Source organism: Chiloscyllium punctatum, chromosome 36 (assembly GCF_047496795.1).
Source record: "Chiloscyllium punctatum isolate Juve2018m chromosome 36, sChiPun1.3, whole genome shotgun sequence".
Taxonomy (NCBI): domain Eukaryota; kingdom Metazoa; phylum Chordata; class Chondrichthyes; order Orectolobiformes; family Hemiscylliidae; genus Chiloscyllium; species Chiloscyllium punctatum.
Window position 1 is genome coordinate 12,013,533 of NC_092774.1, and position 15,852 is coordinate 12,029,384.

Sequence of the window (15,852 nt, forward strand, 5' to 3'; positions counted from 1 at the left end):
TCCGCAATCTAGATTTGTTCAATATCTTATCAGTTGCATGACGCCGTCAGCTTTTGCTATAAATTCTGTGTCTTATGATTCTGCTCCACAGCTACCTGATGAAGGAGCAGCACTCCAAAAGCCAGTGCTTCCAAATAAACCAGAAGGAAGATAACCTGGTGTTGTGTGATTTGTAACTTTCTCCACCCCAGTCCAACACTGGCACCTCCACATCGTTTCCAGTGGACACAGCCCACACCTCCCAGTGCTGCCAGGAAACTGTACAATGACAATGGGATGATGTAGTACCTGCACTCCTGAAAAATTCACAATTTCTAACAATACTGGCCACTCATTCACTGCTGCAACCGATACACAACATTGGAAACATAGTACAGGAGGCTGTCAGAAATCAGCACAGGAGGTCAGGCAGCATCTGAGGGGCAGGAAAATCAATATTGCCCAAAAAATGTCGATTTTCCTGCTCCTTGGATGCTGCTTGACCTGCTGTGCGTTGCCAGCACCACTCTAAGCTCGATTCTGATCTCCAGCATCAGCAGTTCTCACTTTCACCTGTAAGAAATGAGCAGTTTTAGAACAAAATGCAATTCAAAGCTCTCAATGAGAGTCTGAGCTCGGCGTGAAGTACAGGTAATCTTTATTGTGACCCAACTTTGTTACAGCTTCAGAATCTCCCAGCAGAAAGGTGTAGAAAAAGTCGCAATGTTTTAAAAACAGCTCACAGTCAAAGTGCACACACTCCCTCCAACCCCTCACTTTCTTCATTATCGGTCACTACCCAGTTGACCCTTTGTAATTGGATCCTTGGTACAGCCTTAACCCGGAGAAAGTACTGCCTCACTCAGCATTTTCAACTCGTATCCTGTTTCCAAGTAAGTTGGATGGGCAGTGTAGAGTCGACCAGACTGCTGTGGGTCTGGAGTCACGTGTAGGCCAGACCGGGTAAAGGATGCAGCTGGGACGATTGAGTGAACCCTCTCCCACAACGATAGTTTCTTTCCCTAAAAAAGAACTGAGTGAATCAGATGGGAGTTTTCTTCCATCCCCACTCCACCGACAATGGTTTCACCGTTAGATTCTGAACTCCAGATTTCTGACTAAATTCCAATTCCCCCATCTGCTGCGGTGGGAATCGAACCCGGGAGTCCCTGGAACCGGGTTGATAGTCCAGTCAATAAATGGTACTCGGCCGTCATTCCTTCAATCGCCCTGCGATGGTACATGAACTCGCTGGTGGCTCCGCAGGTAGGAGGAGCGGGTGAAGGCCTTCCCACACTCGGGGCAGCTGAAGGGCCTCTCCCCCGTGTGGACCCGCCAGTGGGTCAGCAAGTGAGAAGAATACCTGAAGGCCTTCCCACACTCTGTGCAAGGGAACAGCCTCTCCCCCGTGTGGACCTGCTGGTGGCTTAGCAGGTTAGAAGAATTGGTGAAGGCCTTCCCGCACTCAGGGCAGCTGAAGGGCCTCTCCCCCGTGTGGACTCGCTGGTGGGTCAGCAGGTGGGAGGCCTGGGAAAAGGCCTTCCCACACTCATGGCAGCTGTAGGGCCTTTCCCCCATGTGGACCCGCTGGTGGGTGTGGAGGTTGGTGGAATCGCTGAAGCCCTTCCCACAGACAGGGCGGGGGAATCGCCTCTCCCCAGTGTGACTGCGCCGATGAGTCTCCAGGGCAGACGGGAAACGGAAGCCTTTTTTGCAGTTGCCACACTTCCACGGTTTCTCCACGGAGCGGGATTCTTCTGGTTTCTCCATGGCCGGAGCTTCAGCCACACACAAACGTGTGCAGAGCCTATCCCCAACGTGAATTCCCCTTCCCAGGCCGTATAACTGTTTCAGGCTCCACACTCAGCGCGCTGCAACAGTGGGGTCTCTCATCCAGTCCCACTGATGCTGAAAACGTACTCAAACAGGAACCAAAAAGCTTTGCTCCTTCTCACAGAAATCACAGTCAAAAACCGTTGCGGTCCCGATGGATTGAGTGACTGTCAGACAATGACATCAAAGTGAGGACAGCAGACGCTGGAGAGTCAGAGTCAGAAAATGTGGCGCTGGAAAAGCACAGCAGGTCAGGCAGCATCCGAGGAGCAGGAGAGTCAATGTTTTGGGCATAAGGCTTTCACCTGTTGATTTTGAAACTTCTGTCTTCAGATCTTCAAATACTCTGTAAAAAGAGATTACAAAAGGCATCACTGTCAGTGCAGGGTAGAAATTCTTAACAAGGAATTCTACTTTCTGCGAAATATTCTTTTCTTTTGTTATTCCACAAAATTGAAAGCACCATCCCACTTTCTCTCCCCCTCTGTTCTCACTCCACTCTAATTCCCTGAAGGTGCTGATTCAGGATCTTAAAGGGGCAGAAAAGCAGAAACGTCAAGACTGACACCTCTCTGCATTTTGGATAACCCCACAACACTGGGATACAGTTGACAGTGAGCAGGTCTGTTTCTGAGAAGCAAACGTAAGTGTGCCAATTCATGGGGTAACCTGCAATGCAGCTACTTGTAGAACAAAATGGTTAACGTCCCCAGGAAGGTGGAAGCAAAATGAGACATCAAGGCATTAACACCGACACACTTCAGTCAAACTCTTCTGCTCCCAGTCAGGGCAAAACATCTTTGAAAGCTGCTCTGAAAGTCCAGTCTTCACAACCACACTTCTGCTTTCACCAAAGACAATTAGACTCATACAGCACGGAAGAAGACCCTTTAGCCCAACTTGTCCGAGCTGACCAGATATCCGAAATTAATCTAGCCACATTTGCCATCACTTGGCAATAGATCCACACACATCATCTATTGCATCGGCTGCAGCCGATGTGGCCTCCTCTATATTGCGGAGACAGGCCGCCTACTTGCGGAACGTTTCAGAGAACACCTCTGGGACACCCGCACCAACCAACCCAACCACCCCGTAGCCCAACACTTCAACTCCCCCTCCCACTCCACCAAGGACATGCAGGTCCTTGGACTCCTCCATCGCCAGACCATGGCAACACGACGGTTGGAGGAAGAGCGCCTCATCTTCCACCTGGGAACCCTCTAACCACAAGGGATGAACTCAGATTTCTCCAGTTTCCTCATTTCCCCTCCCCCCACCTTGCCTCAGTCAAATCCCTCGAACTCAGCACCGCCTTCCAAACCTGCAATCTTCTTCCTGACCTCTCTGCCCCCACCCCACTCCGGCCTATCACCCTCACCTTGACCTCCCTCCACCTATCGCATTCCCAACGCCCCTCCCCCAAGTCCCTCCTCCCTACCTTTTATCTTAGCCTGCTGGACACACTTTCCTCATTCCTGAAGAAGGTCTTGTGCCCGAAACGTCGATTCTCCTGCTCCTTGGATGCTGCCTGACCTGCTGCGCTTTTCCAGCAACACATTTTCAGCTCTGATCTCCAGCATCTGCAGTCCTCACTTTCTCCACCAATTAAGACACAACCCTGAGTTTGCAGAATCTGCTCCCTCCCTGGATTCACTCCAGCTGCTACAAGTGAACAGATTTCCACCCCTCCCCTCTCTCGCCTCCCCAGGATGAACAGTTGTCCAGAGGGAGGGAGTTTCACTCTGAACCTGACAGGGCTACTTCCGCGCTTTGTGACGCCATCGATGGGTCGGGGGTGGGGGCGGGTATGGGAGACTGGGCGAGAGAAAGGTGCGGGATGGGATGCGGGGCTCGGCCAGCAGCGGGACCCCGCACTGCGCCTGCACTGCCCTGCACAGTTTGCAGAAATTCCTTCCCTTCAGAGAATTCCCCAGTGTAGAAGCAGGCCACTCGGCCCAACGAGTCCACACCAACCCTCCAAAGGGTAACTCACCCTCAACCATTCCCCTAGCCGTACTGCTCAATACTGTTAGAAATGGGGTAAAGTGTTGTTTTTGCAGATATAGAAAAAGCATAAAGAAAAGGGGTACAGCAAGAGAACTATTCACCCTGCAGGTATTTAGGGACTTTTCAGTGTTTAATTGTGGTTAATTAAATACTAACGTTGGTGTGTAATTACTATAACAAAAAATTCTTTTTGTAAAATTATGCTTTCAGCAAAAAGCTGAGATAACCGAAATACTTGAGCGATACAAAACGATACAAGTTAATGAAATATCTGAGGATGGAATGTACCAGCAGAACTGATACAAAATGTTAAACCAGATCTTGACAAAATAAATGTATGTGTCAGCATTTACAGAGAGGAAGGTTGCCAACCTGGGGAAGGGGGAAGTAATAAGGGTGGAGCACAGCTGGGCAGTGGTATGGTACAGTGAGAGAGATTGGGTCATTAGGAGTCTAGAGAGATGACCTCACTCAGCTCAAAGGGTATAACTGTCCACTAACCCGAGTTCTAATTTGCTCATTTGCTTCTGCATTTGATGCCCTTTCTTGCAAGATCATAGAATAAATTGTCTTGTTTCCAGTTTCAGTGGTCTCCTCTAAATTTTATTAAACTTGTTTCTAAAAGATTTGGGGGCTCGTTCCTGGATCCCAAGGTCCGGTTGCTCGGCGTTCTTGGAGAAACGGAGAAGGTGCACCTTGCTGATTTCGGCGATCTCTAGTTTCCCCTTGTTGCCGAGGCGGCTCTGGGCGAGGGTGATCCGGACTGGGAGACCCTGGAGACAGGACGGGCAGAGGCGACGCAGCGGGTCCGGTCGGGTAACTCTTGTGCACAAGACCCGGGTAAGAAAAAGGTCTTAAATAAGTATTGTCCAGGCGACCGGGGTAGGCAGCGGGTTTTGTTTTGTTGTCAGTCTTTGCCACGAGCGAGGTGCACTAAGACCTGGCGGGTTGGTCAGGTAACACTTATGGACTTAAGACCCGCATTCGCGGGTGGCCGGGATTCGCAGCAGTACTTGCTGTTTCACCGCGGCGCGAAGGTCTTGTACATAAGACCCAGGTAAAGGTAGATTTCAGGCAACCTAGATGGACAACGTATTTTGCTGTCTGGTATTGCCGCAGGAAGGGGCACGCATTCGACCAGGTAACTTTTGTGCACAGACCAAGGTATGAAAATTGACCTTTAGGTATTACCTTGGTGGTCGGTTCCGTACGAGAAGTACGGGGGAATTGGCAACATAAAAAATAGAGAATAAAGGTCTTTAATTGGCTAGATTAATCAAACAAGTAAGGTGTCTAACTGATTCGATCACCCAGCCTTAGACCGGTTATTAAGAAGGGAAACCCCCACGGGGAGATTAGGACTCTGAAGTGGGTGTGGAAGAAGGTAACACCGAACTTCAGAGAGGTTAATTGAAATTATATAAAGAAAACGGCCGAGTATTAAAATGGGAAATAAGAATAGCAATTTAGATGTAGAAGGGGACATGAGAGGGACGTTCGAGGACCACATCCCAACGGACAGTCCTTTAGGAAAAATGTTAAGAGATTGGAAGGACAATCCTCGGACGCGAGGAAAGGATAAAAAACAAATGATAAAATGTCAATGAAAAACAGCCTTATAGTCAGGAGGAATCAGATTATGCTTCGTGTCAGAAGGGCTAGTAGCTGAAGGGCTACTGGGGGTGCACTTCGGAACTAACTTATGGCCAGACGCCCAGAAAAATATTCAAAAGCTAGAGGAGTCATTGTGGGAAACTCAAAGTGTTTGTGAGACTCTGTGTGTGTGTGAGAGAGAGAGAGAGAGAGAGAGAGAGAGAGAGAAAAGAGCCGTACAGTTAGTAGAAAGTTTATCCCTGTGTGATTCAGTCTGAATACACATTTGTTTGTTGGTGATTGAATGTTCCCTGGAGCTTGAGATCCGGGACTGTTTTGAATCTGATTTCTACTATGGAAATTTTAACATGATTTCTTTTAAGGTTAAGGATTTTGCAAGACTATGAAATAAAATGTTCTTTTTACAGGTCATGACTGCCTTACTATCAGTTACTAATTAATCTCTTTTGTCCTTACATAAAAGTGATTTATGGAGGACAGTTGAAGTTTTAACTTGAATAGACAAATCCTTTTAAGGCAGCTCTGGTTATTTCACGACCTATAGCATTGTAATTGAGCAATGACTGGTCAGGACTAGTTGGGAGGACTAGTTTTGGATTTGAATCAGGGGACTGGAACCGGGTGATTGTGGTGGATTTCAGAGTTGGGAACTGTGTGCATTTTGCATTTTGAATATTAAACACTGACTAAATGAATTTATAATAGATAAATAGATATTTACAAGTAAGATTCCAAAATGTATAGTTAGGAACAGGCTTTCAAGAAAAGCAAGCATCAATTGATGAATTGTATTTGAGATTACAGGGAACAAGAAAAATTGCAATATTTCTTTAAAAGAATCAAGGTCTAAACAAAACATTGGGTGATGAGGAATGGCCATGAGGTGGCCCTAAAGCTGTTCAGTTGGTTCAATCGGCTCAGCAATTGATCTGGCAACGTAACATGAGGAGCAGAAACAGAAAGCAAAAATAATGATAAGCCATGGTGAATGAGGTAATAAAGAAAAGGACAAAACTAAAAGGAGAAGGAAACCGGAATGGTGGCAGGCAGCATGTTGAAAATAAAGGGAGGAGAAAGGATCGGGGAGGAGATGTGAAGGGGTCTGGGAGACAGGAACAAGGATCAAAGTGGAAATCCCCACAGGCGGGATGTTATTACTGTGGAAAGACAGGTCACTTTAAGAGAGAGTGTCCTGATCCGACAAAGGAAGTAAAGGCAGTGCCGTTTATGAGCCTTGATGAAAACTAGGGGTGTCAGGGGTTCCTGCCCCCGGGGACCCACCAGGAACCCTCGACAAATTTAAAGGTGGGACCTTACAAAGAGGACGTAGTTTTCCGAGTCGATACGGGGGCAGCAAGGTCACCCTTCAATTTTAAGCCCAAGGGAGTGGGAACCAAAACAAAAGTTAATTGGATTATGGCAACAGCTTTGTGATGAGAGGCAGGAAGAATCAGTCTTGCGTTCATGACGAAGTATTGCCACCAAATTGGGGATTTAATTAACTGCAAAAGGTGCTATGGAATCTGTCGAGGTTCTTAAACATGAATGTGCTTGAGCAAAAATATATAACCAATAATTAATACTTATAATACTTCAAATGCGTTAGCCTGAATCAATATTAATTGGCAGGATTCCTTCATACATTCTCAGTGACCTGTCATTATTGATTCATGGTTAATTCAAAACGTGACTGCATTCATTCATTGTTAATTAAAGAATGGAAAGCTACATTACTGGCCAGAGTGTGTGCAGGCAGTGGCAGCAACAGCCTGATTGGTAGAGGAGAGTCAGAAACTTACTGTTCGGGGAGCCTTCGCAGTCAGCAGCCCCCATCAGGTACGGTCAGGAGAAGAAAGGGGCTTGATGGGAAGAGCTACTCTGAGGGAACGGAAAAGGGACATCCGGTGGGTGAGGGAGTGATACCAGCCAAAAACAAATTCCCCAATGTGGACCCACATTGGAAGGGTATGGATGAACACAATAGAGGAAAAATGAGGGACTTACAAGAAACGGTCATTTTGGGTCTTAAAGAAGCAGCACCTAAATCTCAAGAATTTTTTTTCAAGCTTTTGAAGGTAGACAGGAAAAGGAGGAAGCCCCGTCAGCCTTTCGTACAGGGATTAAAAGAAGCCACTAGAAAATATTCGGGAATGAATCCCGCTGATCCGGTAGCACAGGGACTTTTAAAGGTCCAATTTGTGACTAAATCATGGCCGGACGTACACAAGAAGTTACAGAAGTTAGAAGGCTGGAGTGAAAAACAGATAGAAGATCTGTTATATGAGGCACAGAAAGTGTGTGTGAGAAGGGAAGAATAGAAACAAAAACAAAAAGCTAAAATAATGGTTGCAGCAGTTGAAGAAATTACAATAGACGATGTCCAAGGTTAGGACGACAAAGAGAAGCGGTATCATTGATGATTATTGATGAAGATTAGGGGAGTCAGGGGTTCCCTCCTCCTGAGACCCACCGGGAACCCTTGATAAAGTTAAAGGTGGCACCTGAAGGAGAGGAAACAGTATTTTTAGTGGATACGGGAGCAGCACGATCATCCCTAAGCTTTAGACCTGGCGGTGTTAAATTAACTAACAAAGATCTCAAGGTTTCTGGAGTAAAAGGCAAAGAATTCTTAAATCAGAATGCAGGATAATGGCTCACAGACTCTTGGATCTTGAAATATGAGACAATCTTAATAGAACAGGATGACCTTGTGTTAGTCACAGACAGTTGCTTGAATCCAGCTGCATTTCTGTGGCGGAGAGAGGGGGGTGACCCCGGTCAATCCAGAACATGACTGCCTTGATATTATCGAATATCAGACTAAAGTGCGAATGAACTTAAGAGACGTACCGTTGCATGCGAGAGCTCGGTTGTTTATCGACGGGTCCTCCCGGATGATTGAGGGTAAAAAGCACAATGAATATACTGTAGTAGACAGGATAGAGGGAAGCATTATCGAGGCTGAAAGACTGCCTCACGGCTGGTCAGAGTTCAATGATAAGTTTTTAACGAACTATATAGTGGCACTCAGCTCTTCTTTGTCTATTCTTAGGAATAAAGGCCTGTTGGTACAGACACTGCCACTCGAGTTTACAGTACATCGAATACAACCGGGTGATTGGGTCCTGAACAAGACCTGGAAAGAGACCAAACTGTACCCGAGCTGGGAGGGACCATTCCTAACCCTCCTAACTAGTGAAACAGCTATTCGGACTGCTGAGGAAGGGTGGAGTCATCACACTCCCGTTAAAGGTCCTGTGAACGCCCCAAAGGTGGAGTGGCACGCTCATCCTACAGACAACCCTCTGAAAGTTAAGAAAGAAAGAATGAACTGAGACAAAAGACTCTTTTAACGTTTGCTGATATATATATATATATATATATATATATATATATATATTGTTATTGATTGTTAGGGCTGTGTGACATCTAAAATGTTAAGACAGGATGGTGGGCAGAGTTCAGAGATGGGTAGATACTGGTATAGTATTGTAATGTTAGTAGTACTAACTATTCAAGGAAGTGGGAAAAATCACTTCACTACGCTGTGCCAGAATTATGCTGAACAAGAGGGACTTACCGACTGTTGGGTCTGTGCAGAGATCCCACACCATCGAGAATCTTGGAATCCCCACCTCAGTAATACCGCTCACTAAAAATAAATACGATGTACAATAATTTGATGTGGCTTCAAATAATACAAAGTGGAGATCTGAAAGGAGCAAATATAACTTTGCGGGTTGGTTCCCAAGGCCAGCCCCGAAAAATCAGGGTGCTATTGACAGTCTTCGAATTTCCCCACCGAAAGGAGCAGTGAATACCACCTGTTTCTGTCATCAGAATGATGCTGCACCTTTCCAACTAGGAAAATCATCTTGTGTCCACACCAGTCAGGCCACTGCCACGACCACTCCCCGAATATTAAACGGAACGTGTTGGGGATGCGGTCTGAAGGCCTATCCATTTATTCCCAGGGAAAAATATGTTCGGGTGATCGAATGGGTCACGTTATGAAGTTGACGAAACACTTCCTCAAAACCAGAAAGGTTGGAGTGGCTGCTGTTCCCTCGCTTATATAGTCCCTCACCTCCGAATAGAAAAGCATGAGCCCAACCTGAGAAAGGAGGGAGGTGGGGGGGGATAAGACGTAAGACCCGAGAGGTCTCTGAAGGAGACCGTCTACTGTGGACACTGCTCCCAAACTACGGCACCACAAGGGCAGGGGTGGAAATACAGAAATGGCGGCCACCCTTGAAAATTTAATTAATGATAACACCGGCACGATGGGGAATCTCAATCCCAAATATCGGCCATAACCACTGAAATGATTGCCACGAGACCGACAGCTTTACAGAATCGAATGGCTTTAGACTATCTTTTGGCCGAAAAAGGGGGAACTTGTGCTCTGATTGGTAAAGAATGCTGCACCTTCATCCCAGACACCTCTTCCATAGTGAAAGATAAGGTGGAAACAGTAAAGAAAAAGATAAACGATATAAGACAAATTGGAGATGAACTCCGAAAAGATGAAGGATGGGGATGGGGTAACTGAAGATTGACCGAGTGGGGAAAATGGTTCGTGAATTTAGGCATTTATGTGCGACTAATAATTGTAGGTTTACTGATAGGGTTTAATGTGTTAAAGTGGATAATGACTAAGCTGGTAATGTCTTTGGGAGGACAACAACCAATAATGGTCATGACAATACCACAAGCGCAAGAAAGAGAGAGTAACAGATTACTCCTAGAGTTTAAAAAAAGACAAACTTAGAAGGACAGAAATGACTAGATTGTGAACCTCGACACCACAGGGTGAAAAGAGGGCAGAAAATAAGATTGCAAAAACAACATATGGTTAAAGAAAAGAAATGGGGGAATCGTGAGAAATGGGGTAAAGTGTTGTTTTTGCAGATATAGAAAAAGCATACAGAAAAGGGGTACAGCAAGAGAACTATTAACCCTGCAGGTATTTAGAGAAGAGTATCTTTACTTTTCAGTGTATAATTGTGGTTAAGTAAACACCAACTTTGGTGTGTAATTACTATAGCAAAAAGTCCTTTTTGAAAAATTGTGCTTTCAGCAAAAAAGCTGAGATAACCAAAATGCTTGAGCGATACAAAACGATACAAGTTAATGAAATGTCCGAGGATGGAATGTACTAGCAGAATTGATACAAAATGTTAAACCAGATCTTGATAAAATAGTGTGAGTTCAGCACTGACAGAGAGGAAGGTTGCCAACTTGGGGAAGGGGGAAGTAATAAGGGTGGAGCGCAGCTGGGCAGTGGTCTGGTACAGTAAGAGAGATTGGGTCATTAGGAGTCTGGAGAGATTACCTCACTCAGCTCAAAGGGTATAACTGTACACTAACCTGATTCTAATTTGCTCATTTGCTTCTGCACTTGAAACCCTTACTTGCAAGTTTGTAATAAATTGTCTTGTTTCCAGTTGTGGTGGTCTCGTCTAAATTTTATTAAATTTGTTTTTAACAATTGGGACGCAGACAGAATTCACACCTATTGTCTCGACTGATAAATAGGGCAACGTCTCTTTGAAATGTAGATTCATTTAGATATAACTGCGTCACTTTACATATGAAGATATCCCTTTGAATGTGCTCACATCCCTTTGAAATATAATCTTGTCCATTTAAACCTCTTTATTTGCAGAAATACCCGTTAAAATGTCCACGTCCCTTTAAAATGCAGATTTCCCCCTTTAGATATGACGCCGTCCTGTTCGATGTCGGAATATCTGTTTAAATTGAGCCGTGAGCTTTCCCAATGTAGACAGGGCTCCTCGAAACGTGGCAGTGTCCCCGCCCCCCGCAGCTGCAGAGTGAGACAGGAGAGTTTGTTTTTGTGAATGAACAGTTGGAGCGCGAGGTGGCTGTGACTTGGTGACGGTGAGGATCCCCCGGCCACGCCCATCCCTCCCCCCCGGGCCACGCCCATCCCTCCCCCCCCGGGCCCCGCCCATCCCTCCCCCCCGGGCCCCGCCCATCCCTCCCCCCCCGGGCCCCGCCCATCCCTCCCCCCCCGGGCCCCGCCCATCCCTCCCCCCCGGGCCCCGCCCATCCCCCCCCGGGCCCCGCCCATCCCCCCGGACCCCGCCCATCCCCCACGTGCAGACGTCACGCGGGGGTGAAGGCGGTTGGGAGGAGAAGTCGCTCGAGCGAGGAAGCGGCGGGAGGGCGGCCGTTAGGAAAATCCAGATATCCTGAATTAATCTAGTCCCCTTTGCCAGCGCTATATCCCTCTAAACCCTTCCTATTCATATACCCATCCAGATACCTTTTAAAGGCTGTAATTATACCAGCCTCCTCCACTTCCTCTGGCAGCTCATTCCATACCTGCACCACCCTCCACATGGAAACGTTGCCCCTTCAGGAACCTTTTATATCTTTGTGGCCTCACCCTAAACCTATTCCCTCTAGTTGTGAGTCTCACCCCAACACTGAGGAAAAGACTTAAAAACATTGCCAAATATCGAGCCACATTGTGGGGGATATTATGGCTCTGCCCTTTTTGTTCTCCGATAGGTATTTGGAAACTTAAAATCTGTCAATACCATCAGCATTGCTACAGAGCACGTTGTGTACACTCCTCAGTGTCAACAAGCAGGGCACGTGTTTGCCAATGTCACTAAAACATTGGGCATGTTCCTCGCTGTCGGCAGAAACGTTGCGAAACCTACTTTTGATGGACGAATAAGGAGCACTGGAGGACCAGGGGGAGACTTGTCCTTCTGCCATTCGGAGCTCCCCTATTGGTGAATGTGGAAGTTGGAGCATGAGCTTCTTAAGGTCCTGCTCCTCCTCTCTCTGAATGAAGATTGAGCTTCACCTCAGACTGCAACTTCTTTCCTCCGTCCAACATGTGAGTACAGCACTCTCTTTTCTCACCCCCTTTTCCATTTACGTTTCATTCTGGGGTTCAAGTGTTGACTTGGAGCAACTGAAAGGACTGGGAGTGAATCCAGCGAGGGGACAGACTCTGGAAAAGTTAGTCCAGGCCTGTGTCTCAATTGGCAAAATAGACAGACAGGAGACTGGAAGAGCAAGCCAGGCAGTATCAGGAGGTGGAGAAGTCAAGGTATCTGGTGTAACCCTTGTTCAGGACTGGGGGTGGGTATAGGGAGAGCTGTGGAACAAGGGTGTGCTGGGGGCAGGGTATTGAAGTGGGGATAGGTGGAGACAGGTAGAGGGTACAATAGACAATAGGTGCAGGAGTAGGCTGTTATGCCCTTCGAGCCAGCACCACCATTCATTGTGATAATGGCTGATCATCCTCAATCTGTATCCTGTTCCTGCCTTATCGTCATAACCTGGTACGACCTGGTTGGTGAATGGGAGGAAGGAATCGAGTTGGCAGGGAAGAGTGGAAGGGGCTGGGAAGTGAGTTGGGGGATGGGATGGGAGATTATTTGAAATTGGAGAACTCTGTGTTGAGTCCTCCGGGCTGTTGACTGCTCAGACAAGATGAGGTTTTGTTCCTCCAGTTTGTGGTTTGGTTTGTTGTGGTAATGGAGGAAGCCAAAGATAGTCATGTCAGAAGGGGAGTGGGAAGGGGCATTAAAATGGGTGGAGACTGGGAAGTCCGCTCAGCCTCTGCGGACCCGGCTGTGATGCTCAGCAAACCGTTCCCCAAGTTTACGCTCGGTTTCCCCGATGTAGAGAAGACCACAATTGAAATGCACAGCAGGTCAAGCAGCATCTGAGCAGTAGAACAGTCGAAGTTTGGGGCACGAGCTCTTCATCAGGAATGATGTGTGGATGTTCAGAGGGGCATCAGTGTCCTTCTGTGCCAGTTGTCAGACAGGTGCAGCAGGCAATGAGCAAGGCAAGTGGTGTATTAACAAGAGGAATTGAGTTCAGAAGTGGGGATGTCTTCCTGCAGTTAGGGGGTCATTGAATATATTCAAGGCTGAGTTCATCTGATTTTTATGTGGATGTTTATGGGGAAGGCAAGAAAATGGTTTTAAGACCAGTATAGAACCAAGTTACAGAGCCATACCGCACAGAAACAGATCCTTCAGTCCAACTAGTCCATGCTGACTATGTTCTCAAACTAAACCAGTCCCACCTGCCAGTGTTTTGGCCCAAATCCCTCCAAACCTTTCCTATTCATGAACTTATCCAAATGTCTTTTAAACGTCGTTACTGTATCTGCATCCACCACTTCCTCTAGACATTTAGTCCACACGTGAACCACTCTGTATAAAAAAAATTGTGCCCTTCAAGTCTTTTTAAAATCTCTTTCTCCTGTCACCGTCAAAATTTGCTCCCTAATCTTGAAACCCCAACCCTAGGGGAAGGACACCCGTCGTTCACTTCATCTCTCTCCTCATGATTTTATAAACCTTGATAAGGTCACATCTCCCCCTCGTATGCTCCAGTGAAAGTCCCAGTCCATCCACCTAGATGCAGGTAGATCCATATCCAGTCATGATCGGTTCAATGCTGGTCCCAATTCTCTCTCTCGGTGTCCAGGACAGCAAGAGACCACAAGACACAGGAGCAGAAATTCGACCACCAGGTCTGCTCATTCCATTCAATCATGGCTGATATGTTTCTCAGTTACATTCTTCCGCTATAAGCAAAGTGAAAATGGAGGGAGTGAGTGTGGGATGGAGATTTTCGGTTTCCAGGGAATAAGAGAGGAAAGAGTTCACTATAAATTAGAATTTATGGGATCGGCTGATGAGCCGAGGAGTGTCAGTTGGAGTTTAATTTAGAGAAATCAGAGGTTTGTATTTTGGTCAAGCAATCCAGGCAGGACTGACACAGTTAAGGGGAGTGTTGCAGAATAAAGAGACCTTGAGTGCTAGAGTCTCAGGTGGATAGAGTAGTGAAGGCGGCGTTTGGTTTGCTTTCCTTCATTGGTCATAGCATTGAGGATAGGAGTTGTGAGATTATGTTATACACACTTTCCACTCGAACGTGTTATCTAACTGCTTAACTGTTTTTAGTGAATATAATCCACACCTCCCGCTGCTGCCATAACGTGGTTTGTTTGGAAGCCCTAGCTTTCAGAGTGATTACATTTATTTTAGATTTTATTACTTACAGTGTGGAAACAGGCCCTTCAGTCCAAACTGACCCTTCGAAGAGCTACCCACCCAGACTCATTCCCCAACATTTACCCCTTCACCTAACACTACAGGCAAATTAGCGTGGCCACTTCACCTAACCTGCACATCTTTGGACTGTGGGAGGAAACCCACGCAGACTCGGGGAGAATGTGCAAACTCCACACTGACAGTTGCCCGAGGTGGGAATTGAACCCGGATCTCTGGCACTCTGAAGTGCTGCTGCTGCTTCAGGTGGTTGTGGAGAATAAGGTCATGATTAGACTATTTATAGCCAACGGAGTCCAATTCATGGAGATGTGATACATTAAACAATTTAGATTAAATCTTCCATCGTTTAGAATGGAGTTCTGTTCTTTGGTATGTTAATCCCAGAACCTGTTTTCAGTAACTTTCTCAAGAACGTAATTTAAATGCATAGTTTTCTATCAAAAATGTCAGGCTGACTCGACATTGCGACCAAGACAGAATTCGAGGCCATTTACCTGCTCTCAGTGCAGGAAGGGCTTCAGGTATACCTCCCACCTGCTGACCCACTGGCGGGTCCACACGGGAGAGAGGCCCTTCAGCTGCCCCGAGTGTGGGAAGGGCTTCAGGTATACCTCCCACCTGCTGACCCACTGGCGGGTCCACACGGGAGAGAGGCCCTTCAGCTGCCCCAAATGCGGAAAGGGCTTCAGCACATCTTCCTCCCTCCTGAGGCACCGGCGGGTCCACACCGGGGAGAATCCGTTCACCTGCTCTCAGTGTGGGAAGGCCTTCACCTACTCCTCCCACCTGCGGAAGCACCAGCGAGTTCACGTGCCATCGCAGGGAGATTGAAGGAGTGACGGCTGAGTGCCATTATCGATTGGACTATCAACCCGGTTCCGGGGAGTCCCGGGTCTGAATCCCGCCACGACAGTTGTCAGAATTGGTATTCGATCAGAAATGTGCAGTTCGGAATCTAACGATGAGACTGTTTCAGGGAGGGGGTGGTGCAGGGGAGAAAGCCCCCATCTGATTCCCTCTCTCCCTTGTTAGGGAAGGGAACCACCATTGTGGGAAAGGATTCACTCAGTCGTTCCATCTGCATCCTTTACCCGGTCTGGCCTACACCTGACTCCAGACCCACAACAGTCTGGTTGACTCTACACTGCCCCTTCCTGGCAAATGAGCGGGGAGCCACTTACTTGGAGACAGGGTATGGGTTAAAATTGCTGAGTGAGGCAATACTTCCTTCGGGTTACGGCTGTACCAAGGATCCAATTACAAAGTGACAACTTGGTGCTGGCCAATAGTAAAGACAGTGAGGGGGGTGGGACAGGGGATGTGTGGTTTGTTCACT

General features: G+C 47.0%; 1 protein-coding gene across 1 annotated transcript in view; it reads right to left on the bottom strand.

Moving 5' to 3' along the window:
• Window positions 1–15,852, bottom strand: part of LOC140460782 (uncharacterized) — a 133,117-nt gene that overhangs the window by 100,663 nt on the left and 16,602 nt on the right. Inside the window, exon 3 of the mRNA XM_072555466.1 lies at window positions 1,267–1,546. Coding sequence (XP_072411567.1) covers window positions 1,267–1,546 — 280 coding nt within the window. The remainder of the gene's footprint in view (window positions 1–1,266; window positions 1,547–15,852) is intronic.